Raw genomic sequence first — 17,285 nt, 5'->3', positions numbered from 1 at the left:
TAAGCGACTTGCCTGGCGCACCTTATCAGAGGACAGGGACTCATTGGCCAAGAGCTGCTGCGCCCAGCGAAGACCTGCCTTCAGGGAAAAATTACTGCAAATTGCTGCATGAATTCCCAACGCCGAGACCTCAAAGATTCGCTTAAGCTGAACTTCCAATTTTCTATCCTGCAAATTCTTAAGCACGGTACCTCCGGTTACCGGGATGGTGGTCTTCTTTGTCACCGCTGCTACCGCCGAATCTATCTTCGGCAAGCGCAACAGCTCCAAAACGTCCTCCGGCAGGGGATACAATTTATCCATCGCCTTTGCCACTTTCAGACCCAATTCTGGATTATCCCACTCCTTAAAGAGCAAACCCGAGGCCGAGAAATGCAAAGGAAAAGCCGAGGGAGGACCCCGAAGCCCCAAAACGACCGGATCCGTCACCCCGAGACGTGACTCCACCTGAGGAAGCGGGATCCCCAGTTCCCCCAGGATTTCCGGAATGAGGGGCAGTAGCTCTTCCTTCCGAAACAACCTAATCACCTTCGGGTCATCTCCCTCTGCTCCATGAGAGACTCCGGAACCCGTGGTCCCCGGCTCCCTCCACCCCCCTCGGGGGCTGGGACGGAAGGTCCTGATCCTCTGTAGACTCCTCCGGCTCCTCTGACTCCGAAGAGGAACCTTGCTCACCTCTGGACCCCCGGGACCGAAGGGGACGACCCTTTGCCGGGCCCTCAGCCACCGGGACGGGCCTAGATCTCTTCCCCGCTGTAGAGCCGTACTCCAGAGGCGGGTTCCCCTGGGCCCTCTTCCTGACCTTGCGACGGGCCTTAAAGACCTTGTGCATGAGGAGCACAAACTGTGAATTAAATGATGAATCCGAGGATCCCTCTTCTTCATCCCCTTCCGAGAGGGTATCCTCGCTGGGGGCACTGGGCCTCGCTGGCCTTCCCCCCCAGGAGCCCTGTGTTGGGGTGATAAACGCGGCGGGGGGGATATCCTCCCCCCTCTCTGTTTGACCCGCGTTTGCCTCGGCTCCCCGAGGCGAGAAAATGGCCGCCATTCCCACCGAATCGCGCCCAAAATGGCGGCCGTCCCCGGGAACCCCGAAGATGACCCGGCCGAGATCGCTGCTGCAGCCGAGACGGACCCGGCACGAGGCTGCCTACCCCCCCCCCCCCCCCGGGTCCCCGACACCGGCGCCAACGCTCCCCCTCCCCCTCCCACACACGCAAAACAGAGGCTGACCCTAGACAGCTGCGCCACCGCGGACCCACAGGCCCGACAAGCCGCCTGCCTCGGCATGGTCTGCCACGGAGCAGGAGAGAAGAGCCCGCGAAGAAACAACAATCAGGCCCTCCCCCTCCCGACGAGCGAACCAGCCACACGGAACGGACCCCGGCGGCAGAGAGAGAGAGCGACCGAGAGCACAGGCAGGGAACACAAAACAAAAAAATAAACTTTTTTTTTTTTTACCTAATCCTCGGTTCCGGAGCCAGCTGGGGGGAGTGAACCGCAATCCCCGGTGTCACCCCCAGCCCTGAAGAAGTGCCGGAATATGGGGCTCCCCCACTCTTCGGCAGCCTCAACCAGGGGGAACGGTCCCCTCAGGACCTCACCCTCCCCTGGGAGGCGGGGACTGGGACCAGCAGGCAAGCCTCTGCGGTCCTTCCCTTCTGAGAACCTAACTCCTGCTACTTTCTCTTTTTTTTTTTTTTTTTTTTTTAACTACCACCTAAAAAACTTAGGCTAAGCACAGACTGTAGGTTTTGCACCCTCTCCACCTGCTAGGAGACAGAAGAATACTGCCAGACTGTAGGTGGCACCAGCCTAGATATAGGCGGAGTTTGGTTTGTAAACTTCTGTCTCCATCTGCTAGAGGGGGGGGCAAAACCCAGGAGTCTGGACTGATCCAGGTACGTACAGGGAACAGTGCCATGGCACCAAGAGCACCATAGCTTCGAGGCATCAATGGTACCAAGGAAGCATATTTGTGATGCTACTCCCCCATCTCAATGTCCAAGCATTTCCTCCGATGCCGATGGCACAGAAGGCTCCTACGGCATTGTGGGCAGTCACTCACCTTGATGATATAGAGGACATCCCTGCACCTCGAGAGCATCAAGGGTAACCATGGCGATTGGTGACAGACCTGGTCCCCGATGCTAGAGGCTGGTGTGCTCCACCACTTTGAGATCCAAAGCAACAAAGAATCCGGTGCATCAAGCCCTTACGGTATAAAGCAAAATTGCTTACCTTGTAATAGGTGTTATCCCAGGACAGCAGGATGTAGTCCTCACATATGGGTGACGTAATCCATGGAGCCCTTAAGCGGGAAAAACGTCTGGCAAGTTTCTAGAAGCTTTTAACTGGCTGCCTGAGGCTACTGAGCATGCCCGGCATGCCATGATATTCCCTGCCACAGGGGTCTCACTCCAGTCTGGTATGTAGCAATAAGCGTTAGCAAAAATAAAATAATAAAGTCTGAGGCCCAACTCCGCGGGGTGGCGGGTGGGTTCCGTGAGGACTACATCCTGCTGTCCTGGGATAACACCTATTACAAGGTAAGCAATTTTGCTTTATCCCAGGACAAGCAGGATGCTAGTCCTCACATATGGGTGATTAGCAAGCTAGAGGCTGAGTCATTGTCCATGCAGGTAGCAGTAATGCATGTTTGAGGAAATGATGCAGCCGAAGATCACAGCAGGTTGGATGTAGAAGGAGTTGGGATTAAACTGGAAACAAGTTCTTTAAGACAGATTGTCCATAGGCTGAATCCTGTCATCCTTCCTTGTCCAAACAGTAATGAGCTGCAAAGGTGTGAAGAGAACTCCATGTTGCTGCTTTACAAATGTCAATGATTGGCACTGAACGAAAGTGTGCTACTGAGGTTGACATTGCTCGTACTGAATGTGCCTTTACTCGCCCTTGGAGAGGAAGGCCTGCTTTTCCATAGCAAAATTGTATGCAGTCTGCTAACCAATTGGATAGAGTATGTTTACCCACTGCTTTACCTGGCTTATTTGGGTCATAAGAGACAAAAAGCTGATTGGATTTCCTGAGGGACGTAGTGCGATTTAAATAAAAAGATAATGCACGTTTACAGTCCAAAGTGTGTAGAGCTCTTTCGCCTTGGTGAGAGTGAGGCCTTGGAAAGAATGTGGGTAAAACTATTGTTTGATTTAAGTGGAATTCCGTAACTACCTTAGGAAGGAATTTTGGATGTGTTCGGAGAACCACTCTGTCATGGAGAAACTTTGTATAAGGTTCATATGTGACAAGTGCTTGCAACTCACTAACCCTTCTAGCTGATGTGATGGCTATGAGGAAAATAGTTTTCCATGTGAGAAATTTAAGTTCACAGGAGTTTATGGGTTCGAAAGGAGAACGCATTAATCCTGTTAAGACCAGATTCAGGTCCCATTGTGTAGCTGGAGGCCGAATTGGTGGTTTAAGGTGAGTTAGACCTCTCATGAATCTACTGACGAGAGGTTGTGTGGATATAGGTGCATCTCCTATCTTGTTATGATAAGCAGAGATTGCAATCAAATGTACTCTGATTGACGACGTCTGAAGACCAGAGTTCGAAAGATGGTACAAATAATCTAGAAGAGTAGTTGTGGGGCAAGTGAAAGGATCAATATTGTTTTGTTTGCACCAGAAAGTGAACCGTTTCCATTTGAAAGAATAATTCTTTCTTGTGGAAGGTTTGCGTGAAGCTATAAGCACTTGAGAAACATTAGTTGAGAGATTAAGTGATTGTAGGATTAAGCTTTCAACATCCATGCAGTCAGTGATAGGGATTGAAGGTTGGGATGGCGCAAGCGACCCTGATCCTGAGTGATGAGATTGGGAGCTACTCCCAGGCGTATTGGATCCTTGACTGACAGGTCTAGCAGTGTGGGAAACCATACTTGTCGAGGCCAATATGGGGCTATGAGAATCATGGACCCCTTGTCCTGTTGTAGCTTCACCAGTGTCTTGGTGATAAGCGGTATTGGAGGATATGCATATAGTAGGCCTGAGTTCCAAGGGCGAGCAAAGGCGTCCTTGGCTGGTTGGTGCTTCTGTTTGTGCAGAGAACAGAAGTTGTTCACTTTGTGGTTCAGATGCGACGCAAAGAGGTCTGTTGTTGGTTGTCCCCAACGTTGGAATATTTTGGTCGCAATAGAGGGATTTAGAGACCATTTGTGTGGTTGGAACTGGCGACTGAGTCGGTCTGCTAGTACATTCTGAATCCCTGCTAGATAAGTGGCCTGTAGGAACATTGAGTGGTTCAAGGCCCAGTCCCAAATTTGTGCAGCTTCCTGACAAAGGAGATACGAGCCCGTACCTCCCTGTTTGTTGATGTACCACATGGCTACAGTATTGTCTGTCTGGATTAGCACAGTCTTGTGTGAAAGGCAGTCCTTGAACGCATGCAGCGCATAACGTATAGCTCGAAGTTCCAGAAAATTGATTTGATATGTAGCTTCGAGTTTTGTCCAAGTTCCTTGAGTTTGAAGAGAGTTTACATGAGCTCCCCATCCCAAGGTGGATGCATCTGTAGTTAATGTTATCTGAGGGATCGGTTTTTGGAAGGGTAGGCCCTTGCGCAAATTGTCCTTGATTGTCCACCATTGTAGCGATGAGCGTAGTTGGTGGGTTACTTGGATTTGATAATGCAGTGGTTGAATGGCTTGGATCCACTGTGATCGAAGAGTCCATTGGGTTAGTCGCATGGCCAGTCTTGCCATAGGAGTGACGTGAACCGTTGAAGCCATGTGGCCTAGTAAGATTAGAAACTGATGAGCTGTCACTTGTGGTTGTATGGACACGGAGTATGCCAACTGGGACAGTGTTTGTGCACAGTCTTCTGGAAGAAAAGCTTGTGCAAGGTTTGATGAGAAATCCCAGTTTGTGAAGTAACTGTATTGTGTAATGTAGAGAAGTTAGCGCTCCTTGTTGTGACTGACTTTTTATTAGCCAATCGTCGAGATAAGGAAACACATGAACACCTTGTTTGTGCAAATGTCCTGCTATCACTGCTAGGCATTTGGTGAATACTCTGGGAGCTGAGGCTAGGCCGAATGGCAAGACTCTGTATTGGAAATGCTGATGTCCCACCTTGAATCTGAGGTACTTGCGATGAGGTGGGAATATTGGTATGTGAGTGTATGCATCTTGGAGATCCAGAGAACAAAGCCAATCCCCTTTTTGTATGAGTGGAAGCATGGTGCCTAAGGACACCATTCTAAATTTTTCTTTTCTTAGAAATTTGTTGAGATTTCTGAGATCTAGAATGGGACTTAGGCCTCCGGTTTTCTTTGGAATGAGGAAATACCGGGAATAGAATCCTCTTCCCTTCTGAGTGTGTGGTACGTGTTCCACAGCTTTTGCTTTCAGAAGAGCAGATAATTCTGTTTGTAATTGAGGAATGTGTTCGAGATAGGAGGTTTGTGGTGGAAACTCCTGAGGGAGAGATGTGAAGTCTAGGTGGTAACCTTGGTGAACTATGGACAAGACCCAGTGGTCTGTTGTAATGTTTGTCCATTCTGTGTAAAATTGGGAAATTCTCCCTCCAACTAGTAATTCGGGATAAGGATTGGGTAGTTGGCTCTGCACTCTGGGATGACTTTCAAAAACCAGAGGTGGAAGCTGTTTGAGGCGGAGGCTGTGGCCTTGTAGCTCGTTGTTGTCTTTGCTGAGGACGTTGTTGAGTCCTTGGAGGCCGCGATCTAGAGGCCTGAGGATAATATCTCCTTGGTCTGTAGAAAGGACGCTTTGTGTCTCTTCGTGGCGGCCTGCGGGTTGGATGAGATGCAGTGTCATGTGACAAAGTGGAGAGCTGCTTCAAGGTTTCTGAGTGTTCTCGAAGCTGTGCCACAGCATCTTGCACCTTTGTGCCAAACAAATTATCACCTTGGCACGGTAAGTCCACTAATTTGTCCTGTACTTCAGGACGTAAGTCCGAAGCCTTCAACCAGGCCCATCGTCGTGCACTGATGCCAGATGCCGCAGTTCTGGAAGAGGTTTCGAAAGCATCATACGCTGCTCGTACCTCGTGCTTTCCAGCATCTAGACCCTTTTGAACAATTTGCTGTGCTGCCTCTTGCTGTTGCTGAGGCAGGGATGGGAGAAATTCTTCTATCTGTTTCCAGAGATTTCTCTGATGCTGCGTCATATAAAGCTGATAAGCAGCAATCTTGGAATTCAGCAAAGCTCCCTGGTAAATCTTTCTTCCCATAAGGTCTAAGAATCTGTTATCCTTCCCAGGAGGGATAGAGGCATGTGTTCTGGATCTGCGTGATTTCTTTTGAGCAGATTCTACAACTAAGGAGTTGTGTGGGAGTTGAGGTTTTTCAAAACCTGGGGCTGCTTGAACTAAATACGTGGAGTCCACTCTTCTATTTACTCCAGGGGTTGTGCAAGGGTGTTCCTAAATTCTTTGTTGAAGTTGCAACAGTACTTTGTGCACTGGGATAGCCAAATTATGTTTTGGAGGATCCACAAATTGTAGTATCTCCAGTGTCTGTTGTCGTTCATCTTTTTCAGCTTGAAGCTGGAAAGGGATGGATTCTGACATCTCCTGAATAAAAGAGGAAAATGACAGGTCCTCTGGAGGGGACTGCTTCTTAGCCTGAGGCGGAGTATTTTCAGATAAAAAATCTTCTGAAGAATGCTCAGACTGTGTGTCAGACCATGTGTCTGATGTAGGCTGGTACTGATGAGTTTCTAGGCATCTAGATGGAGAAACTCCAGATGGTCCTTGCAAGGGATCTTGAATATCTGGTGAACCATCACTGACTTCACCTTCCCTTTCTTCTTCAGGCTCTGTAGGCAAAGATGCTAAAAGGTCTTGATACCTTTTTGTGAGTATGGCATGTAATCTTCTCTCAGAAGAGGCTTCTGGAGCAGGCATGGAAGTGTGTTTATATTTTCCTGATGCCTTCTTTGATGAAGAAATTTTCCCCTGTACAGGAGCTCTAGTTGGAGCTAGGGTGTAATGAGGTGCCAATTGGGCAGTAGTTGGCATCGATGAAGTCAGGAATGAAAACATGGAAATGGGAATCATTGATGAGATGGGCCTAGAAGCCATTGTGGACATCGAGGTTTGAGAAATAATCGATGCCATCGATGGCTCCGGCATTTGGAACGGTACTGGCATCGTAGAGGTAGAGTAAGGCATCGACGATGAGGCTGCTGGTATCGATTGAGTAGCCGGCATCGCTGATGAACAACTCGGTAAGTCTTCCGGCATCGACAGGGCTGTTACCACAGGCGCTGTAGCCGGTATCGGCATCGAAATCGATGTCTGCATCGACTCGGTAGTCGGCATCGACTGGACAGTCGGCATCGGCCCGGTGGTCGGCATCGACTGAAAAGTCGGCATCGACCCGGTGGTCGGCATCGACACAGAGGTCGGCATCGGCGATGACGCCGGTATCTTTTCTTTGAGGGCATCGGTGACTATCTGTTTAATCAATGCTGTTAAGTCTGTCACCGATGTCGATGGCATCGATTCCTGTCCGGATGTTACGGAGGTCGATGATATCTTTTGTCTTTTAGGTACCGGTTCCTCCGGCGGTGGTAATGGAGGGGTTGAACGGTGCCGTCGGTGTTTATGTTTTTGACGAACATCAGATACTGATCTTGTCAATGACGCGGATGGTGTTGGCGAGGAGGCATCCCCCGAACCCTCCGGGATTCTTTTCTTTATCAATATCTTTTTTGTTATGCCCACCGGTGAGGATTTAGTGGAAGTCGTCGGCGATGGCGTTATTTGAATTTGAAAAATTTGAGCCATCTTCTCATGACGAAGTTTCCTACCTTTCACCGTCATTTCTTGGCATTGGGCGCAAGCCGCGATGTCATGGGCTCCACCAAGACAGCGAACGCACTCGACATGCGGGTCCGTAATCGACATAGTCCGGTTTCAGGCCGGACATTTTTTGAAACCCGAAGTCTTTTCGGTCGACATCCGTCGATGAATCCGGTTCTTTTTTGACGAAAAAACGTATTGTGTTTGTCACCAGCCGGTGACAAATCGAGTGAGACCCATAAAGGGCAAAAAAGTTATAAAAACTTTCTTAGTAGTGAGGTAACTCACAGAGCTCCTAGGAACCGCGATGCAGTTAGCAGCACGGAAAAAAGAAGACTGGAGTGAGACCCCTGTGGCAGGGAATATCATGGCATGCCGGGCATGCTCAGTAGCCTCAGGCAGCCAGTTAAAAGCTTCTAGAAACTTGCCAGAAGTTTTTCCCGTTTAAGGGCTCCGTGGATTACGTCACCCATATGTGAGGACTAGCATCCTGCTTGTCCTGGGATAAAGGATGGTTACGTACCTCAATGACATTGAGTGTGTCTTGGCATCTTGATGGTGTCAAGGGTGACCATAGTGCTCCATGGCAATTCCGGTCCCCAACGCCATCCTGACTTTGAGGCATCAGATGTGTACAGTTAGTGGAAATGGCACCATAGCCCAGGCTCCTGCTCACCCTCTCCTCTAATGAGTCTGCACTGCTAAGACTGGAAAGCAATAGGGGAGGCTAATTCCTTGGAGGATGAGCTCCCCCCCCCCCCCCCCCCACAAGAACAGCATGGTTCTCGATCCGTCCACCCTCCAAGTCCATCAATGTCGATCACTCAGTGAAACAACATGGAACTCCAGCCCTGGTAGAACTCAGATGAATCCCCAGGATCAGCAGCCTACACAGATCACCGATGGCTGCAGAAGTCAGTTCTGTCAGCACTGTGGAAAACAAGACAGATCAAGGAGAGGACATAGAAACAAAACTGCAAAACAGCTTTTCTTCTTTCTTTTCTTTTTTTAAAGTAAACACTCTGCCAGGCTGCACAGGGAGTGCTCCCCAAGCGGCCAGCAGACAGTTGGAAAAAAGGGAAAAAAGAGAAGAAATAAAATTACAAGAAAAGGAAGGAAAGCAGTGGCAGCTCTATAAAAGATCACTTACAAGAACTGTGAGAAAAGAGCAAAGCTGCATACCGTGAATACCACATGGCTCCATGGAAAAAAAAAAAGAGACTGAGAGACTTTGCCTAGGGGGGCAGGGTGATGACTACAGCTGCACATGCTCAATAAAGCATGTTTGAGAGTTCTAGAATCTTTGAGATCAAAGTTCCGTGCCGGGCTCCATCTGAAGATGTCACCCATGTGCAAGACTACCATCCTGCTTGTCCTAGGAAAATAAGGCACTCAAGCTAAGGAATAGAGGATAGTACACCCTGGTTCTCTTTTCTAACCATTAGCAAAAACTGTAAAGTGCCCGGTGGTACTTTATAGACTAACACGTGTATTGAGGTAAAAGCTATCAGATGCATCTTCTGAAGTGCACTCTCTGCAAAATTAAACTTCTCCATTGACTCGTCTTCATATAGTCCTGTCTAGCTCAATATCAAGAAGAGCCAACAGAAGAGTTTTATTCATTTCATTATGTTATTTATGGAATACATTTGCCATAGGCTCTTAGCTGTTGATATAGTTATTGATATTTATGGATTTACTATGCTTGATATGTATGCCACATATTGTTGTATTAATGTATTTATTATTTATATGTGCTTTAACATATATTGGACATCACTGCAGACTCACTATGAAAAATCGATACATTTGATATTTAGGAGTATGCCTCAATACATCTATTACTCCATCTATATGATATTACCAGTCTCTGTGATAATTTTGCTACTACAGAATAACACAACTATGCCTCTCGAAGTTCTAATGATTAGATCATACTCTCTCCCATTAAAAGCACATAGCTTGTGATTCACCATCGATTCTCATGGAGCAATAACTGAGAACACTAATTTTAATTAGAAAATTGGATAGACATATCTTTGTTATCACAGAACAAGAATGGATATGAAGCTCAAATGTGTTACTCTTACCTATAAAGATTCAAGGCTGAATTTTCAAATGGATTTACATGCATAAAACCTATTTTTTTGTGTATAAATGGGCTTTTGAAAATTTCCTAGGGAAGGGTTCTACAAGTATGCACAAATGTGATTTTGGACATACTTTTACATGCACTAGATAGAGGCATTTGGAGGTGGGGATGGGAGGGTGGAGTTGGAGTAGGCAATCAATTAACATGCATACTTTTGATTTTGAAAGCATGCATGTAAATCTAAACACACACATTTCTATCTGTTAAGGTGCAGGTGTAAATGCATTTGTGTATACCACCACAGTTCTGTTGCGCAGGAGGTGGACCCTTGGGCCAAGGTGGGGTTCACGCCACCTGTAGGAGGGATCCTACGAGTCCCCACCGTCGGCAGGCGGAGTGGGCTGACTGATGGAGGCCAGCTGGAGCTTCACCAATACCAGCCCTCGTTCCCCGCGGGTTGAGCCTTTGGGTACTGGGGCCGGCTGGAGTTAGGTGGGCCTCCGTATGTAGTCGATGAGAAGATGGAGATGTCAGCCCAGAGGCAGCAACAGCGGAACTGAAGAGTCTGAACTGGATGAGGCACAGTCTTGGAGACCCAGGGGCCAAAAGGAACCAAAGTCTGACGGGGGCACCCGAGCAAGACCAGGCTGAAGCCTGAATAGCCAAGTTCAGGACGTAGACAGTGGAAGCGTCGTAGAACAGGCTGAAGACAGGGCAGGTGGCAATCAAGGAGCGGTGGCAAGGCAAGGGTGAAGTCAAGTCCAGGAGAGAAGCAATAACGTAGTCAGGCAAAGCAGAAATCTGGACTAGGAGATGATCAATAGAGTGGTCAGGCAAAGCAGAGGTCTGAACTAGGCGATGATCAGTTGCATGATCAGGCAAAGCAGAAGTCTGGACTAGGAGATGATCAGTAGCGTGGTCAGACGAAGCAGATGTTGGGTCCAGGAGAAGATCAATAGCGTAGTCGGGCAAAGCAGAGGTCGGGTCCAGGAGAAGATCAATAGCGTGGTTGGGCAAAGCAGTGGTTGAGTCCAGGAGAAGATCAGTCCGTAAGGAAGGCAGGGTAATAGGAACACAGGAATGAAGAAGACAAACCAGGAACAGGAACTCGAGGGGAACAGGAACCGGGAACATGAAGGAGTCACCAGGAGGCAACGAAGTACACAACCAGCGTGGAGAACTGTTGCAAACGCGATTAACAGAAGCTGAGCCCGGCCTTATATACCAGAGCTTCAGTAATGTCATCATCCGGGGCCGCGGCCAAGTTCCCACCACGGGCCCTTCAAAGGAAACAGAGATGCGCGCGCGCATGCCTAGGGAGTGGCGCGACGCTGGATGACGGCATCTCTCCGCGGACCATGCGGGGATGTCTGTCGTGAGCATAGGAGTTCGTCGTAGAACCAGGCGCACCGGGGACAGCCCGGGGATGGGAAGGGAAGCCTCAAGGGAAGTGGAGCCAGATGCTGGCTTAGGCAGCAGAGGGTAATAGGGCCTGGCTGCAGGCCTGCCGCAGCCGGCACACGCAACAAGTTCAGAACACTCCTGTTAATTTTCAAAGCAGACTTGTTTACTTTGTAAATGCAGACGTAGCCTAACATGAACTGTTATACAATTACCCTCAATATATATTCAAAATGAAAAACTAATTTCTACAAAGTGACTTTTAGCTGAATTGAGGAAATAAAAAGGATTAAGTTACATCAGGAGTTTGATTTAAAAAGTTCTTTTGATTTACTATTAACAGGAAAAAAGAATAACTGAATAACAGAAAAATGGTCAAGCTGATATGTTGTGGCTTTACTAGTATTGCAGTTTTAAATGTATTAAACTTATTATTTTCAATGGGTATACTTACTTAGTCAGGAAAATGTCAATTCCAGGGCTATAACTTATATTATCTAAAAGCAATCCCAAAACAGTGACAGCAATAGTTCCAGACATTCCAGCCCATTCAGCTACAAGAAAGAGAGAATCATATTACATTATAAAGTATTATATGGGAATTCTCAAAAGGAGAAATTACTATGTACCTGATAATTTCCTTTTCTTTAGTGAAGACAGCTTAATCCACACCAGTGAATTATGCACCTCTACCAGCAGATGGAGACTGAACAAAGTTGATGACACGATATATATACTTCTGCACCATCATCCCGCCAGTATTCTTTGTAAAAGACAACCGAGGACAACTAAATAATACATGATCATAGCCAATAAGGTCAACCATTCAAATAGTTAACAGAAAAAACATTGAGGTCAAACAAGGAATGTAATATTACTAATATAGGGAATGGATCTGACACTTACCAGTAATCCCCGGAAATGCAATTACTCAAGAGGACAATAGCAATAGCATACAGAAGCCGAGGGTGGGAAGGTGGATTAACCTGTCTCACTAAAAAAAAGCACATTATCCTTTTTTAGCATTCAGACAGGTTAATCCACACCAGTGAGATATTCCATAGTTACTCCCAATGAGGGCGGGAGGCTGCCCATGTTTCGATCAACACCGCACATGTGAAGGCTGCGTCCTCCCAGGCTTGCTTATCCAGGCAATAATGGCTGGAAGTTGTGTAAGAAAAACAACGTCACAGTTCAGCAAATCTTGACGGGAGATAACCGTCTAAACTCCGCCCATGACACTGCCTAAGCCCTAGTGGAATGATCACTAATGACTAGGCAGTGGCTGCTCAGCATCCATAAAAGCAGCCAGGATAACCTTTTTAATCCAGAAGGCTATCGTAGCCTGTGACATCGACTCACCCTGATTACTCCAACCGTGTATAAACGAGCAATCCATCTTCCTGAGAGGTTTAAAACTTCCAGTACCTCATGATATGCCACATGACACCCAAGGTCCGTAACAGATGATATTCATCCACATCTCCCTGTTCAGAGTTGGCAGGGAATTGATTGATTCAAAAGAAAATCCGAGACAACCATTGGCCAAAAGACAGAACAGTTTGCATCTGAACCACCTCTGGAGTCATTCACAGAGATGGTTCCCAGTAAGACAGAGCCCGCAGTTTGGAAACTCTACGTGCAGAACACAATCCTCTAGTAAGTAAACTCAAGAAGAGGCAGTGCCTAGGTTGATTTCAACTTGGATTGATTTCTACTTGGATTTCTACTTGGATTTCTACTTGGATTTCTACTTGGATTTCAGCAAAGCTTTTGACACTGTTCCGCACAGGAGACTGGTGAATAAAATGAGAAGCTTAGGAGTGAGTGCCGAGGTGGTGGCCTGGATTGCAAACTGGTTGACGGACAGAAGACAATGTGTGATGGTAAATGGAACTCTCTCTGAAGAGAGAGCGGTTTTAAGCGGTGTACCGCAGGGATCGGTGTTGGGACCGGTCCTTTTCAATTTCTTTGTGAGCGACATTGCGGAAGGGATAGAAGGTAAGGTATGTCTTTTTGCGGATGACACTAAGATCTGCAACAGAGTGGACACGCCGGAAGGAGTGGAGAGAATGAGACGGGATTTAAGGAAGATGGAAGAGTGGTCGAAGACATGGCAGCTGACATTCAATGCCAAGAAGTGCAAAGTCATGCATATGGGGAGTGGAAATCCGAATGAACTGTATTCGATGGGGGGAGAAAGGCTGATGTGCACGGAGCAGGAGAGAGACCTTGGGGTGATGGTGTCTAATGATCTGAAGTCGGCGAAACAATGTGACAAGGCGATAGCTAAAGCCAGAAGAATGCTGGGCTGCATAGAGAGAGGAATATCGAGTAAGAAAAGGGAAGTGATTATCCCCTTGTACAGGTCCTTGGTGAGACCTCACCTGGAGTATTGTGTTCAGTTCTGGAGACCGTATCTCCGAAGAGACAGAGACAAGATGGAGGCGGTCCAGAGAAGGGTGACCAAAAAGGTGGAAGGTCTTCATCAAATGACTTATGAGGAGAGATTGAAGAATCTAAATATGTACACCCTGGAGGAAAGGAGGAGCAGAGGTGATATGATACAGACTTTCAGATACTTGAAAGGTTTTAATCAATTACAACGACAAACCTTTTCCATAGGAAAAAAATCAGCAGAACCAGGGGTCACGATTTGAAGCTCCAGGGAGGAAGATTCAGAACCAATGTCAGGAAGTATTTCTTCACGGAGAGGGTGGTGGATGCCTGGAATGCCCTTCCGAAGGAAGTGGTGAAGACCAGAACTGTGAAGGACTTCAAAGGGGCGTGGGATAAACACTGTGGATCCATAAAATCAAGAGGCCGTCAATAAAGAGTGGGTGGCTCGCCAGAATGACGGCTACTGCCTGGAGATAATACCCTTATTCAATAAACATACACATGGTTACTGTGACTCCAACATCACTCTAAGCTACAACAGCAAGAGGAAATGTGGAAAAAAGGATTCGCACTCACAAAGTGGGGAGTAGCTGGCTTGTTACGGCGGTTACTACCCCAAACCAAATAAGCCTGATACTTCACTTTCAATGCATATCCAGCATAGCTCTCTGCTTCAACGGCAGGGGAGAAGAAAAACTGATACTTCACGCATAGCTCTCTGCTTCAACGGCAGGGGAGAAGAAAAACTGATACTTCACGCATATCCAGCATAGCTCTCTGCTTCAACGGCAGGGGAGAAGAAAAACTGATACTTCACGCATATCCAGCATAGCTCTCTGCTTCAACGGCAGGGGAGAAGAAAAAAGGATTCGCACTCACAAAGCGGGGAGTAGCTGGCTTGTTACGGCGGTTACTACCCCAAACCAAATAAGCCTGATACTTCACTTTCAATGCATATCCTGCTTCAACCGCAGGGGAGAAGAAAAACTGATACTTCACGCATATCCAGCATAGCTCCCTGCTTCAACGGCAGGGGAGAAGAAAAACAACCAATAAGGGCTGAATAACACAGTCTGGGTAAAACAAATAAACATGGGTGTAAGCTTGCTTATTGCGGCGGTTACTACCCCTACTACCCCTAACTAATCAAGCTTGATATTTCACTTGGTTGCAGCTCCATCACTGCTCTCTACATTAATGGTGGGGGTGGAAGAGAAATAGAACCAAAGAGCTAAGAGAAACAGATAAGTATGAGAAAAAAATGTGAAGCTTGCTGGGCAGACTGGATGGGCCGTTTGGTCTTCTTCTGCCGTCATTTCTATGTTTCTATGTTTCTATGAAAGGTGGGACTCACCAGAAATCCAGGAACCAGATTAAGACTCCACAAGAGCACCAGCAACAATAAGGGAGGGTGGGGGGGGGGGGGGGGGGGGGGGAAATACTTCACCCCTTTCAAGAACCGGGCCATAACTGGATGGATCAACAAGAGTTCGACATTTATGTTTATAGTTTATTTGGTTTTTTATACCGTTACATCAGTCGTTTGACCATCACAAAGGTGTATGTGACCTTAGAACAGGCAAGTGCTGCTACCTGTACCTTCAAGGAATTAAGAGCTAAGTCCTTAAAGAACCCATCCTGCAAAAATCCAAACTGTGTGGAATTTTATCCAAACGAGGATGAACCCCTCGTTCCTCACCCCGAGGCTCAAAAACCCACCAAATACAAACAGAGGCTAAGGAAGTGAATAACTTATGCTCTCGAAGCAAGGTGGAAATCAAAGCAGTGGACTAACCACACTTCAGCAACCGAGCCTCTCTCAAGGACCACACTACAAAACAACATCAAGTCCAATCTTTGAGAAGAATAGATCCCTGCCATAGCAAATACCTGTGGATCGGTAATCGGAGAGGAGAGTACACCAGAAGCCTCCAAAGAGCTGCATGCCACAGTTTCCTGGGCCAATGTGGTGCCCCCAGAAGTACAAACCTCCGTGTGTCTCTCGAACCTCTGAATCATTCTGACCAACATGATCCATGGGAAAAAAGCATAGAGAAACTTGCCTACCAGCCACTCATGAACGAGAGCACAAATGCCCAAAAATTTCAGATCTCTCCTGCGACTGAAAAAATGAGGAACCTTTGCATTGTATGATTTATTTATTTATTTATTTAATGGCTTTTATATACCGATAGCCGTTTGCACATCGTATCGGTTCACAATAAACATTGCGCCAGTAAAATATGGCACACCAAATACATGGAACGATTGGCAACAATAGCATAACAGTGGCATAACAAATAAATGGAACGGTTGGATCAAGATTTAAGGGTGATAAGGGAGGGGGATAAACATGTGAAGGGAGGAATTATGTACAGGTTGGTGCAGATGTGTTGAAAATAAATTAGAGAGGATATAGAGTAGAGAAGGAGTAGGGGTGTGTTAGGGGAAGGCCTGTTGGAACAGGGATATGATGTTGCCCACAAGCCTATTAATGGGAGGTTCCAGCAGCTACCATGAGCTGGAACACTTCGTTGATCAATTCCCTTTCTCATGGATCAAGACTCTGCTGAGAAAGTCGGCTCTTAAATTGTCTTCCTGCAATGTGCAAGGCTAAGACCTCCTGAAGATGTACTTCTACCCATTCCATGAGTTAGGCGATTTCCTACATTTGCTGGCTCTTGGCTCCTCCCTAGCAGATGAGGTAAGCCACCATTGTCACATTGTCCATCATCATTCAGACCACTTGAACCTGCAATCAATCGACAAATTGCAAGCATGCCAACTGAATGGCACGGATATCCAATTGATGTTCCAGAGGTACTCCTCTGTTCTCCAGTGCCCCTGTGCTGTCAACTCCTGATGGTGAGATCCCAACTATGGAGGCTCACATCCATCATGCATAGTGGCCAGTCTGTTGTTCTAGGGGAGCGCCCTTCATTAGAAGATCTCCTTGCAACCACCATTGCAGTGCATGCTGACCTCCAATGAAAACTGAAGTTGTATGAAGTAAGCCTGAGACTGTGGACTCCGAAATGTAAGCAGTGTGTGCTGAAGAGGACGAATATGCACCCTTGCCCACAGAACCACCTCTTGGGTGGCTGCCATCATCCCACACACCTGTAGATAAGACCACACCACCGGGCATATTTTTTCCATCAATACTTGCACCTGTTCCGTCAGTTCTGAATTCAGATCCCTGGCAGGAGAACCTGTCTTGCTTCATGTCGAAAAATAACACCGAGATAATCTAGTGTCTGGGATGGCTGCAGAATGCTCTTGGCCAAGTTCACCACACAACCTAATTCCAGCAGCAAGGAGATCACCTTGCATGAGGCCTGAACAATCTCTTTCATGGCTCTTAGCCAGAATTAGCCAATCGACGAAGTACAGGTGAAAGAGAATGCCATCCTTTCTCAACACTGCCATGATCAGACCATGACCTCAGAGAAGGTTCTGGGCGCGGTGTCCAAACCAAAGGGTAGTACTAAAAAAACGGATAATTTCGCCCTAAAACAGCAAAATGCAGAAAACCATTGATGCTCCAGCTAGATGAGAATATGCAAATTCACTTCTCACAATCCAGAAACTTAAGAAACTCCCCCA

General features: G+C 47.1%; 1 protein-coding gene across 1 annotated transcript in view; it reads right to left on the bottom strand.

The window, feature by feature from the left end:
* Positions 1–17,285, bottom strand: part of LOC115079138 (sodium/hydrogen exchanger 10-like) — a 947,289-nt gene that overhangs the window by 916,703 nt on the left and 13,301 nt on the right. Inside the window, exon 2 of the mRNA XM_029582257.1 lies at positions 11,734–11,833. Within this exon, the coding sequence (XP_029438117.1) occupies positions 11,734–11,833 (100 nt within the window). The remainder of the gene's footprint in view (positions 1–11,733; positions 11,834–17,285) is intronic.

The sequence above is a fragment of the Rhinatrema bivittatum genome, chromosome 17 (genome assembly GCF_901001135.1).
Source record: "Rhinatrema bivittatum chromosome 17, aRhiBiv1.1, whole genome shotgun sequence".
NCBI classification, from domain to species: Eukaryota; Metazoa; Chordata; class Amphibia; order Gymnophiona; family Rhinatrematidae; genus Rhinatrema; species Rhinatrema bivittatum.
The sequence above is the reverse complement of the archived record's forward strand: the minus strand, read 5'-3'. Positions and strand labels throughout refer to the sequence as shown.